At 38.6% G+C, this 15044-nt stretch overlaps 1 protein-coding gene across 1 annotated transcript in view; it reads right to left on the bottom strand.

The window, feature by feature from the left end:
* The window catches only part of COL21A1 (collagen type XXI alpha 1 chain), a 77355-nt gene that overhangs the window by 50696 nt on the left and 11615 nt on the right, over window positions 1–15044 (bottom strand). The window contains exons 7-10 of the mRNA XM_087719170.1: window positions 12991–13074; window positions 10815–10877; window positions 2039–2083; window positions 1045–1098 (exon numbers count right to left, since the gene is read on the bottom strand). Of these exons, the coding sequence (XP_087575296.1) occupies window positions 1045–1098; window positions 2039–2083; window positions 10815–10877; window positions 12991–13074 (246 nt within the window). The remainder of the gene's footprint in view (window positions 1–1044; window positions 1099–2038; window positions 2084–10814; window positions 10878–12990; window positions 13075–15044) is intronic.

The following is a 15044-nucleotide window of genomic DNA, read 5'->3' as shown; positions in this document are numbered from 1 at the left end:
TATATATATATATATATATATATATATATATATATATATATATATATATATATATATATATATATATATATATATATATAGCGTTCCAATTGTAACTTTATAGGTCTTTTATATGACTCAAGGGTTTGATTCCCTTGCAATTTTACATTAACAGTTTTTATTTTTGCTTCTACTTTAGAGCGATTGTTGTATTATTAGTTTTATGGTGTTCCACAAGCAAAATAAACAACAAGAACTAATCTTACAATGAATGAAGATATTAAACATGTGGCTCAAACGCTTATTGCATGCCTTAGAGCATTAGCGCTCATTAAGGGCCACAGTGTACATTTCATTATTCATTATTCCTCTTGGGCTCACTGCCAAATTCATTCTTAACCACAGCTGACTTTGATATTATAAAGAATGGAAAATCATTGGTCGCTGGGAGCTTTCTGAATACTACATAGAATACAAAGTAATTTGGTCAAGATGAATTTTCACATAGTTATATGACAGTGATGGCTATAGAGAAGCTTTGACATATACAGTGTAAGTATACTATATGCCATAAAAAAAAACATTCAATTCAATTCTAAATGCTTGGATTTTTCATATGTGCAGAATGATTCCCAAAAAAGGAAAGAAGACTTGAATAATCGCATATAAGATTATGTTATTGTGAACTTTTCAAAAATCCTGGTGTTTTATACAGTAGGATCATAAATATATACAAAGCTTAACCTCCAAATACGTTGTACTTAAACTTGCATAAATTGTACAGGTTCACACAAATGAAGCCAATTTTTTTGCATTTGGCTGGACATCCAGACTTGTTGGGAAAATTCAAATATAGGAGAAAAAACAGCAAATCATGTCAGAAGGTATCTCTAAACCAAGAAGTATTCGGAAGCAATTTGAAATAAACCATACATTTCTACAGGCAATCAAGTATATTTTAAAAAGATAATGTATATTTTAGTAACTATCTTTCGAATATTTTGAGTATTATGTGGTGCCGCATTTATTGATTAAAATGAATTATAGGCATTTGATTAGCCTCACCTTTGCCCCATCTCTCCCAGGTTCGCCTTTCACACCTGGAAGGCCATGCGGACCCTTGTAAAAAAAAATTAATCTAGATTAGGAACCTTGTTGGATTTTATGAGTTTCATTTATAATTATAATAACCATTATGTAAAATGTAAAATGTTGTCTCACAGAGGTTCTTAGAACAGCTTATCCCATTTTTGGCCAATTTTGGCCAGTTAAGAATGTTGCAATTCTCCCCAAAACATGAAAGCACTTAAAGAAGCATTTTCTAGTGTTAAAAAGAAACAAGAAAAATATCTTTAAAAGAAGGATAAAGTTTACTCCTCAGTTATTCTTACTAGGTATATGTACTGACTTTACAGTGGTAGAGACTAACTTGATTCTGCACCTAATAACGGCAGCAAGACTGTTGGTGGCGCAATACTGGAAGAAGGAAGACTTGCCTACAACTCAAGAATGGACATTGAAAGTTACAAACTTAGCCGCGATGGCTAAAATATCGGCATATATTAAAGATCACTCAAATGAGAGATATAAACGAGACTGGAAAAAATGGATTGACTATATACAAAATAAATACGGGGCCAAGAAATTCCAGTTAGCCTATGCTTAAGATCAGAAATGATTTAAATTGTTTAAAGTTAGCTCAGCAAGAAGAAGCTAAGATCAATGTAGAGATGTCATTAATTTCTTTATTTCTTTTTTCTCAATAGATTTTAGACTGTGTTTGTTAAAAATCCATACCGTGTACGGGTTCTGGGAAGTCGGGGGGGGAGGAAGAGGGGGGTTGGGGGGTGGAGGGAGGGAGGGAGGGGTATACATTAGGCTAGACAAGAATTTGGTGGTAAACTAGAACTATTTTGACACACAAAATAATGTACTCCGATGTCTTACTGATTGAGGAATGATGAAATGTTTGTTTTAAAAGAAATAAAACTTTTGAACGGGGAAAAAAAAGAAAAAGATTAAAAAGAAAGAAACAAGAAAAAAGACATTGTGAGCTTACTTGAATCCCTGGTGATCCTGGAGTACCAGCTACTCCTTGATAACCCTAAAAAGAAAAACCCAAAAGTAATACTATTGCATGTTTGAGCACTTTGCTTTCGATGATTTACAACAACATTTTCATGGCTCAGCCTTGAGGGTTTTGGAATTTCTGTCAGGTGCACAGAACTGGAAATAATCGCCATTAGAACTTTGGAAAAAAAATAATGCATTTCAGGCCAACTTCTCCATCAGAACAGCAAAGTAGTCATTAAGGATATAGTATCATCCAAATAGATTGAATTAGATGTATTCTAGAGCCGAGGTGGCGCAGTGGTTAGGGTGCAGTACTGCAGGCCACTTAAGCTGACTGCTATCTGCAGTTCGGCGGTTCAAATCTCATTGGCTCAAGGTTGACTCAGCCTTCCATCCTTCCGAGGTGGGTGAAATGAGGACCCAGACTGTGGGGGCGATATGCTGACTCTGTAAACCGCTTAGAGAGGGCTGAAAGCCCTATGAAGCGGTATATAAGTCTAACTTCTATTGCTATTGCTATTTGGCAGATTGAATGTCACCAGACTCAAGGTTGACTCATCCTTCCATCCTTCCAAGGTGGGTAACTTGCCATTATGGTAAAAAAAAAATATGCACCTCAAAGGCTCAAGGATGTTTGAGTCAAAAAAAATTAGTTCGTGAGAGACCTCACTTTATTCTTCTTTCTTTCTTTCTCTTTCTATCTATCTATCAACTATCTGTCTATCTATCTATCTTTCTATCTATCATCATACTGTATGTTGAGGACAAAATGCACTAAAAGGGTATTGAAAAATCAGAGACTAAGGTAAATTGATAAAATGTTGACAGTCCCTAAAGTAAGGAAAAAAATGGAAACGTGGAGCAGAAAAATGGGAAACATTTCAGGAAATTCTGGATCATGGGCTCAGCCAGCAGGGTTTAGGAAGAAGAATACTGGCAAGTTAGAATTCTGAATTACTTGCAATTATGGTAAAAAAACATGCATCTCAAAGGCTCAAAGCTGTTTGAGTCAATTTTTTTTAGTTCCTGACAAATATCACTATTGTTCATTCGTTCTTTCTTTCTCTTTCTCTTTCTCTTTCTCTTTCTCTTTCTCTTTCTCTTTCTCTTTCTCTTTCTATCTATCTATCTATCTATCTATCTATCTATCTATCTATCTATCTATCTATCTATCTATCTATCTATCTATCTATGAGCCATGGTAGTGCAGTGATTAGGGTGCTGTACTTAAGGCTACTTCTGCTGACTGCTGGCTGACTGCAATTTGTTCAAATCTCATCAGGCTCAAGGTTGACTCACCCTTCCATTGTTCCAAGGTGGATAAAATGAGAACCTAGATTGTTGTGGGCAATATGCTGACTCTCTAAACCACTTAGAGAGGGCTGTGAAAGCTCTAGGAAGCAGTATATAAGTCTAAGTGCTATTGTTATTCCATCCATTAATTTCAGATGACAGAGAGATTGAACTTTACACAGTTTGCCCCATTTTAAATCAGAACTACATGGAAGGCAACCTCCTGGGAGGAATTCCCACCTACATTCATATCAGTGAACATATTGGTACATTTTTCATGAATGGTTGATAGAAGAGGAGCAGAAATCTAGTTCCTAATAAACAGATACAGTAGAACCTCTGGTCACAACCATAATTAGTTCCATAACTTTGGTCACAACTCGATTTGGTCATGACCCGAACCTAACCAAAATTAATGCAGTTAGCTCTTGCAAAAAAAAATGGTGCAGAAGGGGAACTTGGCTATGGCCATGTTTGATCACCACCAGGGTGTTGTGGCCCAGCAGGTGCCGTTGGAGCTGCCACCAGACTCCGACAGCGAGGGGCCCTCTGAGTCGGCTCTGGAGGATGGGGAGGACCCTGGACAGGGTTCCGACTCCGAGCAGGGCACAGAGAGGCTGTTGGCCACCAGGAGGCGCCTGAGCTTTGGACCAGTGGGGAGGAGACAAGGGAGAGTGAGCCTGAGTCCAGCAGTGAGTTGTTCCTGGATGCACGCCATCGAAGAGCTACTAGGCGTCAGGAACAATTATGCAATTACAGGAAGTGATTGTATTCAGGTAGTGGTCATTAGGCTCCTCTCCAGACTATAAAAAGCTACTTGTGCACATGGCCCTCTTTGTAGAAGTCAACGCAGGATTGAATGTCAGAGGACATTACTGTGAGCTTGATAGGCTGGATTGCTGCCAAGCCTTATCTGTGTTTATTGCTGCCTGAGTTTGTCTGAGTTGCTGTCAAGGTCCTTATCTGTTTGTTATGCTTGGCTTTCAGCCGCCGAGGGCTTGGTGTCTTGCTATTAAAGTACATTCCAGTTAAGCTTGTCTCGGTATTCATTACTGGACGGAGGGAGGTGTCTGTTTGTGAGCAGATTCAAAAATTTGGTGAATTTTTTGGTCGGAACCCAATTTGGTCATGGTCAGAAGCATTGATAACCAGAGGTTCTACTGTATCTTTATGTTTTATGTTCCTTCTGCAAGTCTAAATCCTATTTTATAGAATAGCAATATGACACACCATAGAATATACAAACTCACATATGCCCCTTTGAGCAATTCTGATTTTAAAAGGGCTTCAACGATTATGTGGCTATTTAAATCAGTTCTGTGTCTCAGTGGAGGAAATGGGTTGAATGTCCCCTTTGTCTTCATTAACAAAACCATTATGAATGACATAAAGTTCATTTTGCCCATGGAATCATTAAGTACACGCCACAAAAATTAATTCAAATTTGAAAGTTGTTGGCAATAAGTAATAAATAGTAGTTGATCACATTTTGTCCAAAAAAACCAAAAAGGTCAAGAAAAGAGACAAGTTGCCAGGGAAAAAAAATCCCCTAACTGCATGGCATTCAGGGAATATAAAAATTTGATGACTGAGTTGTGGTCCAAAGACATCCAGCCAGATTTCCTGCCTAGGGCAGGCCTAGAACTCACAGTCTCCTGGTGGTTTCAAACTCCAACTCTTCAATACTTTACTGTATCCCCGTTTCAACCATACTGAATGACAACTAATAGAGCCGAGGTGACAGCCAGAACTCCAAGGATCGGTCATAAATCTCCTCCATTCAGCACAATTGTAACTTGAACGGTTGCTTGAACGAGTGTTTGTAACTCGAGGACTGAAATCTACCTATTATCTTTATTGCATATATTTGGAGGTTAAATTGGGATCATTTGACACATACCATTGTTCTTGTTAAGTCGCGGTTCTTGGTTTGACTATCATATACCTTGTTCTGAATGATTTTCCTAGTTGGGCAGCTTAAATATTATTACAATTACCCCAGCAAAATATCTTTCTATTTTAGTTATATTTATTGTGCGGTCCAGGCTATTTAGCTATCAATACATTCCAAGCAATCTTCAGTAGGCATTCTAAGACTTTATCCTAAATCAACATTCTTCAGTTTCATTTTCTTGATACATTTAATATTTGTTCATTTTCCCCGTAAGACCAAGGAACACTTCAGTGGAAATTTGGATTAGGAAAGTTCTCTCGTTCTATGGCAATATTTATCTTTAAAGGGTTTTTTTTGGAAAAATCAAGATATTGAGAGTCAGCTTGGTCTACTAGTGAAGGGTAGAAACTAGGAGACCATTTTAGTCCCATTTTAGGCATGAAAACCAGCCGGTGACCATGGGCCAGTCACTCGCTCTCTCACATCCCAGCCCACCTGACAGGGTTTTGTTGTTCAAAAATAGGAGGAAGAAGAAATACCGTGTATTTGACTGGCTTGATTTATTCGTAAAAATAATAAAAGTGAAATATAAATAAACAGATAAGGCCTCCAATAACACACATTCTGATGTTCCATCTGCTACTTACGTAAGAATTCAAAATTCATTAGAAAAATAGCACAGAATTGTATCCAGTTATGATTAATTTCAAAATCAAGCAAACATTCCCAAAATTTTCTGTATAAACAGTCTCAGAATTACTGCTGACTACATTTATAATCCCGCAGTTCATGTGTCCCACGGATCATGAATGCCTGTGGAAATTTTGGTTTCTGTGCAATGAAGGGATATGGCTCTAACTCAAACTATCCATGATATTTAAAGCTTTATTACGAACGGCCTCTATGCTTTAATAGGCCTGCCCGCAGAGCAAATTTTCATTAAAAGAAGCATATGACTTTGGGATGCAAGGTTTTGTTTCGAGGGTGGGTTTCAGGCGGTTCGTGGCGGTCCCCGCAAACCGGTTGGTCGGCAAACCCGGAAGTAAGTAACTTCCGGGAACGCCGAAGGATCCACCTGCCCACCCGCGTTTCTTACCCGGTTTTGACAAGTTCTGCTCTTCCACGCATGCGCAGAATGCATACAGCACCTGCGCGATCCTCCAGGAGCAGCTGGAGCATCGCACAGGCGCTAGTACGCATGCGTGCACTGCGCGTGTGCACGAGGACGCCGCCGGCCCCGTTCCAACCGAACCGGTTGGAACGTGGCGAGAAACCCACCCCTATTTTGTATTATTATATTCCAGACCATTTTACTCTATACTAATTTCCATTATGGCTAAGGAATATTCAAAGATTGTTTCGTTTACAGCTCAATTACTAACCGAAAGATGACAAAAACAAGTTAGGAATATGTTCCAATGAGTTTAAGAAGTATTGTATAGGGGCTGGCATTTAGGCAGACCCAGAGCTGCATCATGATTTTAATACTCCTTCTTAACAGCCCTAAATTCCTAAATTAGCCAATTCCTAAAATAACTTTTCCAAAAAAAAATTCCATACTGTGAAAAATGTTCAACTTGAAAAACTGACTCATCTGGGGAAAACATGTAGAACTGCCAGATTATAAATCTACAAGAATGGTTGGGTTTTTTTTTCCCTTGCATGGTCCATTATAATGTTATTTATATCATTACTAAGAAGCTTTGTCCACAGCTAGAATAAAATCAACAACAAGGATGTGGTTCTCTCTTCTAAAAATACTAGCAGCATAACTTCCCACTTACTATTGATAGCATCAAGTCTTTTTATCACTAATCCGGAGGCTATACTACATTATGGAGGCTATATGAGCAGTAACAGTATCTACCTTTAGATGAAATCATGATGAATTATATTAAGTTTCTGTATTTCTTATAACCAAAGTGCACACCGCATCTATTTCCTCAGGCATGAATCTGATTCTTCTAAAAGTTATAAAAAGTCTGCTCTCAGGATATAACAGAATAACAGAGTTGGAAGGGATCCTGGAGTCTTCTAGTCCAACCCCCTGATCAAGCAGGACATCCTATATCATTTCAGACAAATGGTGGTCCAATATCTTCTTAAAAACCTCTAGTGATGGCGCATCAGTGGTGGGTTTCTGCCGGTTCACACTGGATTGGGAGAACCAGATGGTGAAATTTACCGATCCGGTGAAAAGGGGGTTTGACTGGTGGACCCAGAAGTAACTTCTGGAACAGCTGCCCTGGCCCTGTCACTCCTCGCTCACCCCCGCCCGTCCAGAAGCCGCTCCATCGCTCGGTCCCCCCACCCGCCTGCACTATCCTAGCCCAATTCGGTGTCAAGTCCCATACCTGGGAGTGAAGGTGGTGAATGGAGAAGCATGGAGAGGTCCAGCGGCACAATCCACCAGACAGCAGTGGCAAGCTCAGGAGTTTTCTACTGGATTCCTATCTGTCATGCCTCCTCCAATCTCCCAAAGTTCTTTCCCCAGCGTGTGATAGCTTTCTACTGGATTCCTATCTGTCATGCCTCCTCCGTTCTCCCAAAGTTCTTTTCCCAATGTGTGATAGCTTTCTACTGGATTCCTTACTGCCTGCCTTCTCCGATCTCCCTAATTCCGGCCCTTAATGCTCCAGTTGTCTATTTTTGGGAGGTTTTTTTATATACATTTCTTTATTTATTTATACTTAGCTACTTATGACCAAGTATTATTTACCTATATTATGCTTTATATTTTTACTGTCATTTATTCTCTTACATACAGTTATAGGTATACATTCACATAGTTATTCTTTTTCTTTGCCATTCTTATATTATTATTATTCCATTTAAAAGGTTATAAGGTATAGTTTGGAATGTATTATTTACCATCCTTCACACCTGCTATGACACCACCTTATTTTCCCTTTCTTTTCTTTTCTCCCTCCCTTCCTTCTCTACTTCCTTCCTTCCTCCTCTCCATCCCCTTCTTCCTTCCCTTACTTCTCCCCTACTCCTACCCTCTGTCTTCTCCTTCCTATCCTCTCGCCTTCTCCTTTTCTCTCTTCCTCCCTCCTCTCCTTTTCTTTCTCTCCCTCCCGCTCACCTCTCCTTACTTCTTTCTTCTTCCCCTACCTCTCCTCTTCTTCCTTCCCTTACTTCTCCCCTCCTACCCTCTGTCTTCTCCTTCCTACCCTCTCGCCTTCTCCTTTTCTCTCTTTCTCCCTCCTCTCCTTTTCTTTCTCTCCCTCCCACTCACCTCTCCTTACCTCTTTCTTCTTCCCCTACCTCTCCTCTTCTTCCTTCCCTTACTTCTCCCCTCCTACCCTCTGTCTTCTCCTTCCTACCCTCTCGCCTTCTCCTTTTCTCTCTACCTCCCTCCTCTCTTTTTCTTTCTCTCCCTCCCGCTCACCTCTCCTTACCTCTTTCTTCTTCCCCTACCTCTCCTCCACATCTCACCTTATTTTCTCTTTCTTTTCTTTTCTCCCTCCCTTCCTAGAATTTCTAGTCTTTAGTTCCCCTCATTTTTCTGCATTAATCTCTGTCTGCAGTATTATTCAGAACTGTTCAAAATGCAAATAGTCCTCAACTTACAACTCAACTCAATTTGTTTAGCGACCCTTCACAGTTACAATGGCAGTGAAAACAGTGGCTTATGCCTGTTTTTCACATTTACAATTGTGGCAGCATCCCCATGATCACATGATCAGAATGGGCATGTGTTTATGATGGCGGCAGTTGTACCCTTGAGCCTTCTCATGAGCAAAGTCAACGGCAAAGTTAGATTCACTTAGCAATTGTATTACTAACATAATAACTGCAGAGATTCACTTAACAACCATGGCAAGAAAGGTTGTAAATTTGGGCAAAAACCCATTTAACTATATTTTGGGTTCAAATTGTGGTTGTAAGTTGAGGACTACCCTATACCGTCTCTACTGGGAATTCCGATCTGAGAAAATTTAGGCTCAGGTTGCTAGTTAATCACAGAGTTTAGTTTTAGTTTAGTTTAGTTTTCCCTTTATTTGTATGCCGCCCTTTTCCCTGGGGGGACTCAGGGCGGCTCACAGTTCAAAAAGGGGGGGGGGGGGGGGAAGGACAGACAATTTCCAACATAAGACAATACAACATATTAAAAAGAAGGCACAACAGTCACACAATTCGGGTGGGGCCAGAATCCTAACCCCAGGCCAGCCGGGACAGCCAGATCTTTAAAGCGGTGCGGAAGGACTGGAGGGTGGTGAGGGTCCGAATCTCCACGGGGAGTTCATTCCAGAGGGTCGGAGCAGCCACCGAGAAGGCTCTCCTCCGGGTAGTTGCCAGTCTGCACTGGCTGGAAGATGGAATTCGGAGGAGGCCTAATCGATGCGATCTTATCGGTCTAGTGGAGGTAATTGGCAGTAGGCGGTCTCTCAAGTACCCAGGCCCACTACCATGAAGGGCTTTGTAGGTGATAAGTAGCATTTATTGGGAATATTAACAAATGGTTACTCTGAACTACGGGGTGACATCATGTAATCTACTACAGTTTCTTACAATAGGCTTTGCCAACCTGCCCCCTCCTCTTCCTCTTCAGACAAGAGAGTTAAATGGAATCTATATGAAGTACTTTTCTTTTTCTGTTGAAGAGTTCAGCATTTGGGCAAAATCATAGCTTTATAACTAACTGAACTATTGACGTAAATCCTCCCTCATAAAAAATAAGCAACGCTTTTCTAAAAAGATCTTGATTCTACTAGCTGTTGGTCCTCTCTGAACATTATACTAGGATTTCTTTATGCTTGGACTCTCTCCCATTACACTCTTCAATACATGGAAATGTGTATTTTTGGTGCTGCTATTCATAACAGAACAGTGTCAGCCTCCAAAGGGAACCACCATAATAATTTCAACCATCTGTTGTACTTACGCGCATGGCCAAAATGTAACTAAGAAACCAAAATAAGGAAAATTTGGACATCTTATAACATGGAACTCCTCGAGCAATTGGCAATGTCCCTAAAATTTATAGTTTCCAGCAAACATTTATCTCAGATTTTCCATGTAGAACTGATACAGAAACCAAATATTCTTTGACCACCACAAAGAGGCAACAGCCTTATAGAAATAAAGAAGTATTAATCGGGGGGGGGGGACATATTGTGAGCAAGAAAAGTTCACCCAAAGTAGCATTAAAATAATAAAGACCATGCTGTTTTATTATTATTTATTAATTAAGACTAATTTCATTGACTATATTACAAGGAATTGAATTTTCTGGAGAAAGATCTTCACTTTGAAGAGACTCCATTTCAGTATTCCATTTCATTCATTTTATGGGATGGAGTTTTGCTACACTGCAAGTGTCTTTAATAACAGTAGAATTAACTTTGGGGAAAATGATACAAAAAGCTGAGCTAAATTTTAAGGAAAATATTAATACTTATTTTTGGCATACCAAACCCTTTCAAGGCAAAGTAATCTTAATTCTTTGCATTTAGGAATATGTCTAGGCTGAATTATTATTATTTTATTCACAGTAACATTCCGATCCATTTTATTATCAGTTTTGCATTAAAAAACTACTGAAGAGGACTAAGTTTGTAGTACTCACAGGCTTACCATCTGGACCAGATTCTCCAGGGAAGCCATGAATCCCGGGTTGTCCTGGATCACCCTAAAAATAAGACAAAGTACAGAATAAGGTGAGACTCACAAAACATTTCCCCAGTCTCTAGAAAGGATCCTTCATTGCAAACTGAATTTCTACCTACCCTGAAGTGCTTACAGGATGAAGGGAATAGCAATAGCAATAGCAGTTATATACCGCTTCATAGGGCTTTCAGCCCTCTCTAAGCAGTTTACAGAGTCGGAATATCGCCCCCAACAATCCGATAGATGATAGATAGATAGATAGATAGATAGATAGATAGATAGATAGAGAGAGAGAGAGAGAGAGAGAGAGAGAGAGAGAGAGAGAGACAGACAGACAGACAGACAGACAGACAGACAGAGATATAGAGATAGATAGATAGATAGATAGATAGATAGATAGATAGATAGATAGATAGATAGATAGATAGATAGATAGATAGATAGATAGATAGATAGCAATAGCAGTTAGACTTATATACCGCTTCCTAGGGCTTTCAGCCCTCTCTAAGCGGTTTACAGAGTCGGAATATCGCCCCCAACAATCCGATAGATGATAGATAGATAGATAGATAGATAGATAGATAGATAGATAGATAGATAGATAGATAGATAGATAGATATAGACAGACAGACAGACAGACAGACAGAGATATAGAGATAGATAGATAGATAGATAGATAGATAGATAGATAGATAGATAGATAGATAGATAGATAGATGATAGATAGATAGATAGATAGATAGATAGATAGATAGATAGATAGATAGATAGACAGATAGATAGATAGATAGATAGATAGCAATAGCAGTTAGACTTATATACCGCTTCCTAGGACTTTCAGCCCCCTCTAAGCAGTTTACAGAGTCGGAATATTGACCACCACAATCTGGGTCCTCATTTTACCCATCTCGGAAGGATGGAAGGCTGAGCCGGTGAGATTTGAACCGCCGAGCTGCAGAATTAGCAGTCAGCTGAAGTGGCTGCAGTACTGCACCCTAACCACTGTGCCACCCTCACCTCGGAAAGGTCAATGTTTTGGTTTTTTTAGATGGGGGTTGTCCTCACCGTATCCTAAAACATTCCCCCCCAAATTATAAAACGGTTGAGACTGGAGCTATTTAGAGAACTGCTTTATTTCTCTATTATGTGGACTTACCTAATTTAAAGAAATTTAAGAAAAATACAACATATTCTAACACATTCTTAAAACTGTAAAATTTTGGAAGTAAATCAAAGACGTATTATGCAGGATTTGTTTTTACAATCCTTAATTTTTCCGTGGGAAACATTTCCATCAATTGCTCTTGCTTTCACAGGAGGTGGCCTTATTCTTGATATTTAAGCTGTTACAAACTTTCCTAACATGCATAACTAAATAAATAAAAAATTTTGTAAGTATTATATTAAAAGGGCATAATAGTTGGCTGAGGCCTCAGAGAGTTGGCCAGATTATTATTATTTTAATATTCTGATATATATGAGACTGTAAGACATTCAGCATCAAATCAAAGATGGTAGAATTTTCTTAGCTGCCATGTAAGTAATATGAACCAAACCCTAGGAAAGCTTAAACATGTTAATTAAACATTAAAATGGGGGGGGGGTTTGCTATATTTCTAACAAATAATACAGCAATGGACCAGTTTACTAAAAAGCCTCATTTACAATGTCAGTCTTTCCTGCTACATATCACAGAATCAATAATTCCATTTTTTTAGTACAGCAAAGGTTTCCACATGACAAATCATAATGTAGACATTTCACTGATTTTTCTACAATTTAGTCTTCTAAAGGAGGACTGCTAAATTCTGAACTGACTATTTAAGCATAAATCTGTGAAGCATCTTATCTATTATTTCAACTACCTCTAGAGCGATTAATTCCATTGTAAACTCAAGTCCTACGTAGTGGCCATTAAGACTTCCGTGAAGACATAGATGGTAAAAATGTGAGGAAAGCAAACAATATGAAGGGCAAAATGGTTGAATTGTGGTTTTTAAATGAAGTTCCTATTATTGAAAAAGTTCAGTTCTTGACAACTTGACTAGCCAGTGGTGCATTAATCCACAAACACTTCTATTATCTCAACCATATATGTAAAACACCACCTATATTAGGTTCAACGTCTACTCACTTTGGGGCCTGGGGGTCCTTGTTTTCCTGGAGGACAAATACAAGGAGGAGGTGTAGCTCCTACATCGCTAGGTCCATTCTTGCACTATTAAAGAAAAAATATATATTTACAAATACCAACTCCAGTACAGTTTTTACACTTTGCTCCACTAAAATCCCCAAAGATAATCAAGCCAGCTTTGATGATCAATAGCAATTTCATAATCCTAACACAAACTTTGCTCAGTCTCAGAGGGCAGCTTTAGTTTCTTAGGCGATAACTTAATTATTCCTACAGATTTACTATGCAAAAAAAAATTATCATTTAAAAGTATGGGTCCCTTTCACAGAATGTCGACCGCCCATCTTCTCCCATCTGGGGAGGGATGGATAATTCTGAAGGATCCATGAATCAGATATAGAAAAATTATGACAAAACGAGGCAATCACTGGCAAAACATTTTCTTTATATTCAAAAGTTCCCAGGCTTAACCTTTGGCATTGCCTAACGAAATTTAAAAGATCAACCATCCCCTGGTGATTAGCTGCAATTCAGACGCTATGGACTGGAACAAGGTTACATTAAGTGCACCCCTGTGTGTAAGCCTCTTGGACCATAATTCTTGAAACCAGAAGGCATGGTTTCTTCTTATCTTGAGGAAGGGGGTAGTTGATTTCTATAAGTATTAAAGCGGCACATCACAATTAAAAAAATGAAGACCCTCTTCGAATGTAATCCTTTTCACCTGTGTAAAATTTCCCCACCTACATAGTAGCTCTCTCATCCCATTCCTGGGTCAGATGAAGAAACAGTCTGGGTTCACCAGACAAAGAATTCTGATTGTTTGATCTTAACAAAAACAATTACACCACTAAATCATACAGACCATGCCCAGGGGATGGTCTTCTGATACAAACAATTCTTCCTTGCACTGTCTATTCAAATAAATATTTTTAGCCCTCACAACTGTATTAGGGTGAAAAAAGTACCCCTGCTTTCAGAATGTTTCACATAGAAGTGCTCAAATATTATCTGTTTATTGCAAAGAACAAAGTTACAAGTTCACACTTTTTTTAAAACGTAAGGATTATCTATCAAGGATTTTCTCCTGGGCCTGTAATTAGAGAGATTTCCACTGAATCATTCCTTATATTTTCCAAATTCTATGTAATTTCTCCTTTCATGTATAATTGAAATGTCACCAAAATTAACTTATGACTGCCAAAAACTGAACACTTTCTAGCACTTTATTTGCCTTAAAAGCAGAATATATCCTTCTATATTTTATATGTATTTATGTACATGTGCATTTGCAAATATAAATATGAATTAAATATGTGTGTGTATAGTTTACATACATAGTATATTTCATCAATGTGAACATGGAATGTTCCTAATAATATAAAAATAGCTTAGTAATAATGGAAGATAGTCTGTATGTCAGGCCTGCAATTATATTCCTTTTAGAATTTTGGCCTGCCACACTTTCTCTTATTTCATTATGCTGTTTCATTAGTATAGTTGTTGGGAGGGGGGAATAGACAGGAGTAGGATTGTGGAATGTATTGTTTTTCATTCTTTTCTAGAAACTCAAGGTCATCTTTTGTCTCCGCACCAGTACACCTGACCAGAAGCAACTGGGTGTGGATGCCAGCGTGGAAGAAGAAGATTGGACCATGTGATGGATTGTGGGTGTGGGGACAAGATCACGAACTTTTAACTGGGTGGGATCGTGACGTCATTTCCAGAATTGGGATTAACACATACGTGCCAAAGATGTCTGCTTTATTAAATTGGAAGATAAAGGATCGTTTTGCCTTGGACTCTGATTTAATTCTACATGATACTTGGAACGCTGACACTGTACACCAAATAAAAATCAAGATAACATAAAAATTGAAACAAACATCAATTGAATTATTTACTTAAGGAAGAATTCCTCAGCGTGGAGGTAAAAAAAAAAGTTTGCAAACAGCAAAACCCCACATTTCCTTCTATCCCGTATTCCAAACCCACAAAACATTCCTACCTCACCTGGTTAATAGTAAGTTTACTAGAAATGTAAGAAATGTTAC

The sequence above is a fragment of the Thamnophis sirtalis genome, unplaced genomic scaffold (assembly GCF_051295495.1).
Source record: "Thamnophis sirtalis isolate CommonGarterSnake01/CBP01778 unplaced genomic scaffold, rThaSir2_p1.2 scaffold_6, whole genome shotgun sequence".
NCBI lineage: Eukaryota > Metazoa > Chordata > Lepidosauria > Squamata > Natricidae > Thamnophis > Thamnophis sirtalis.
The sequence above is the reverse complement of the archived record's forward strand: the minus strand, read 5'-3'. Positions and strand labels throughout refer to the sequence as shown.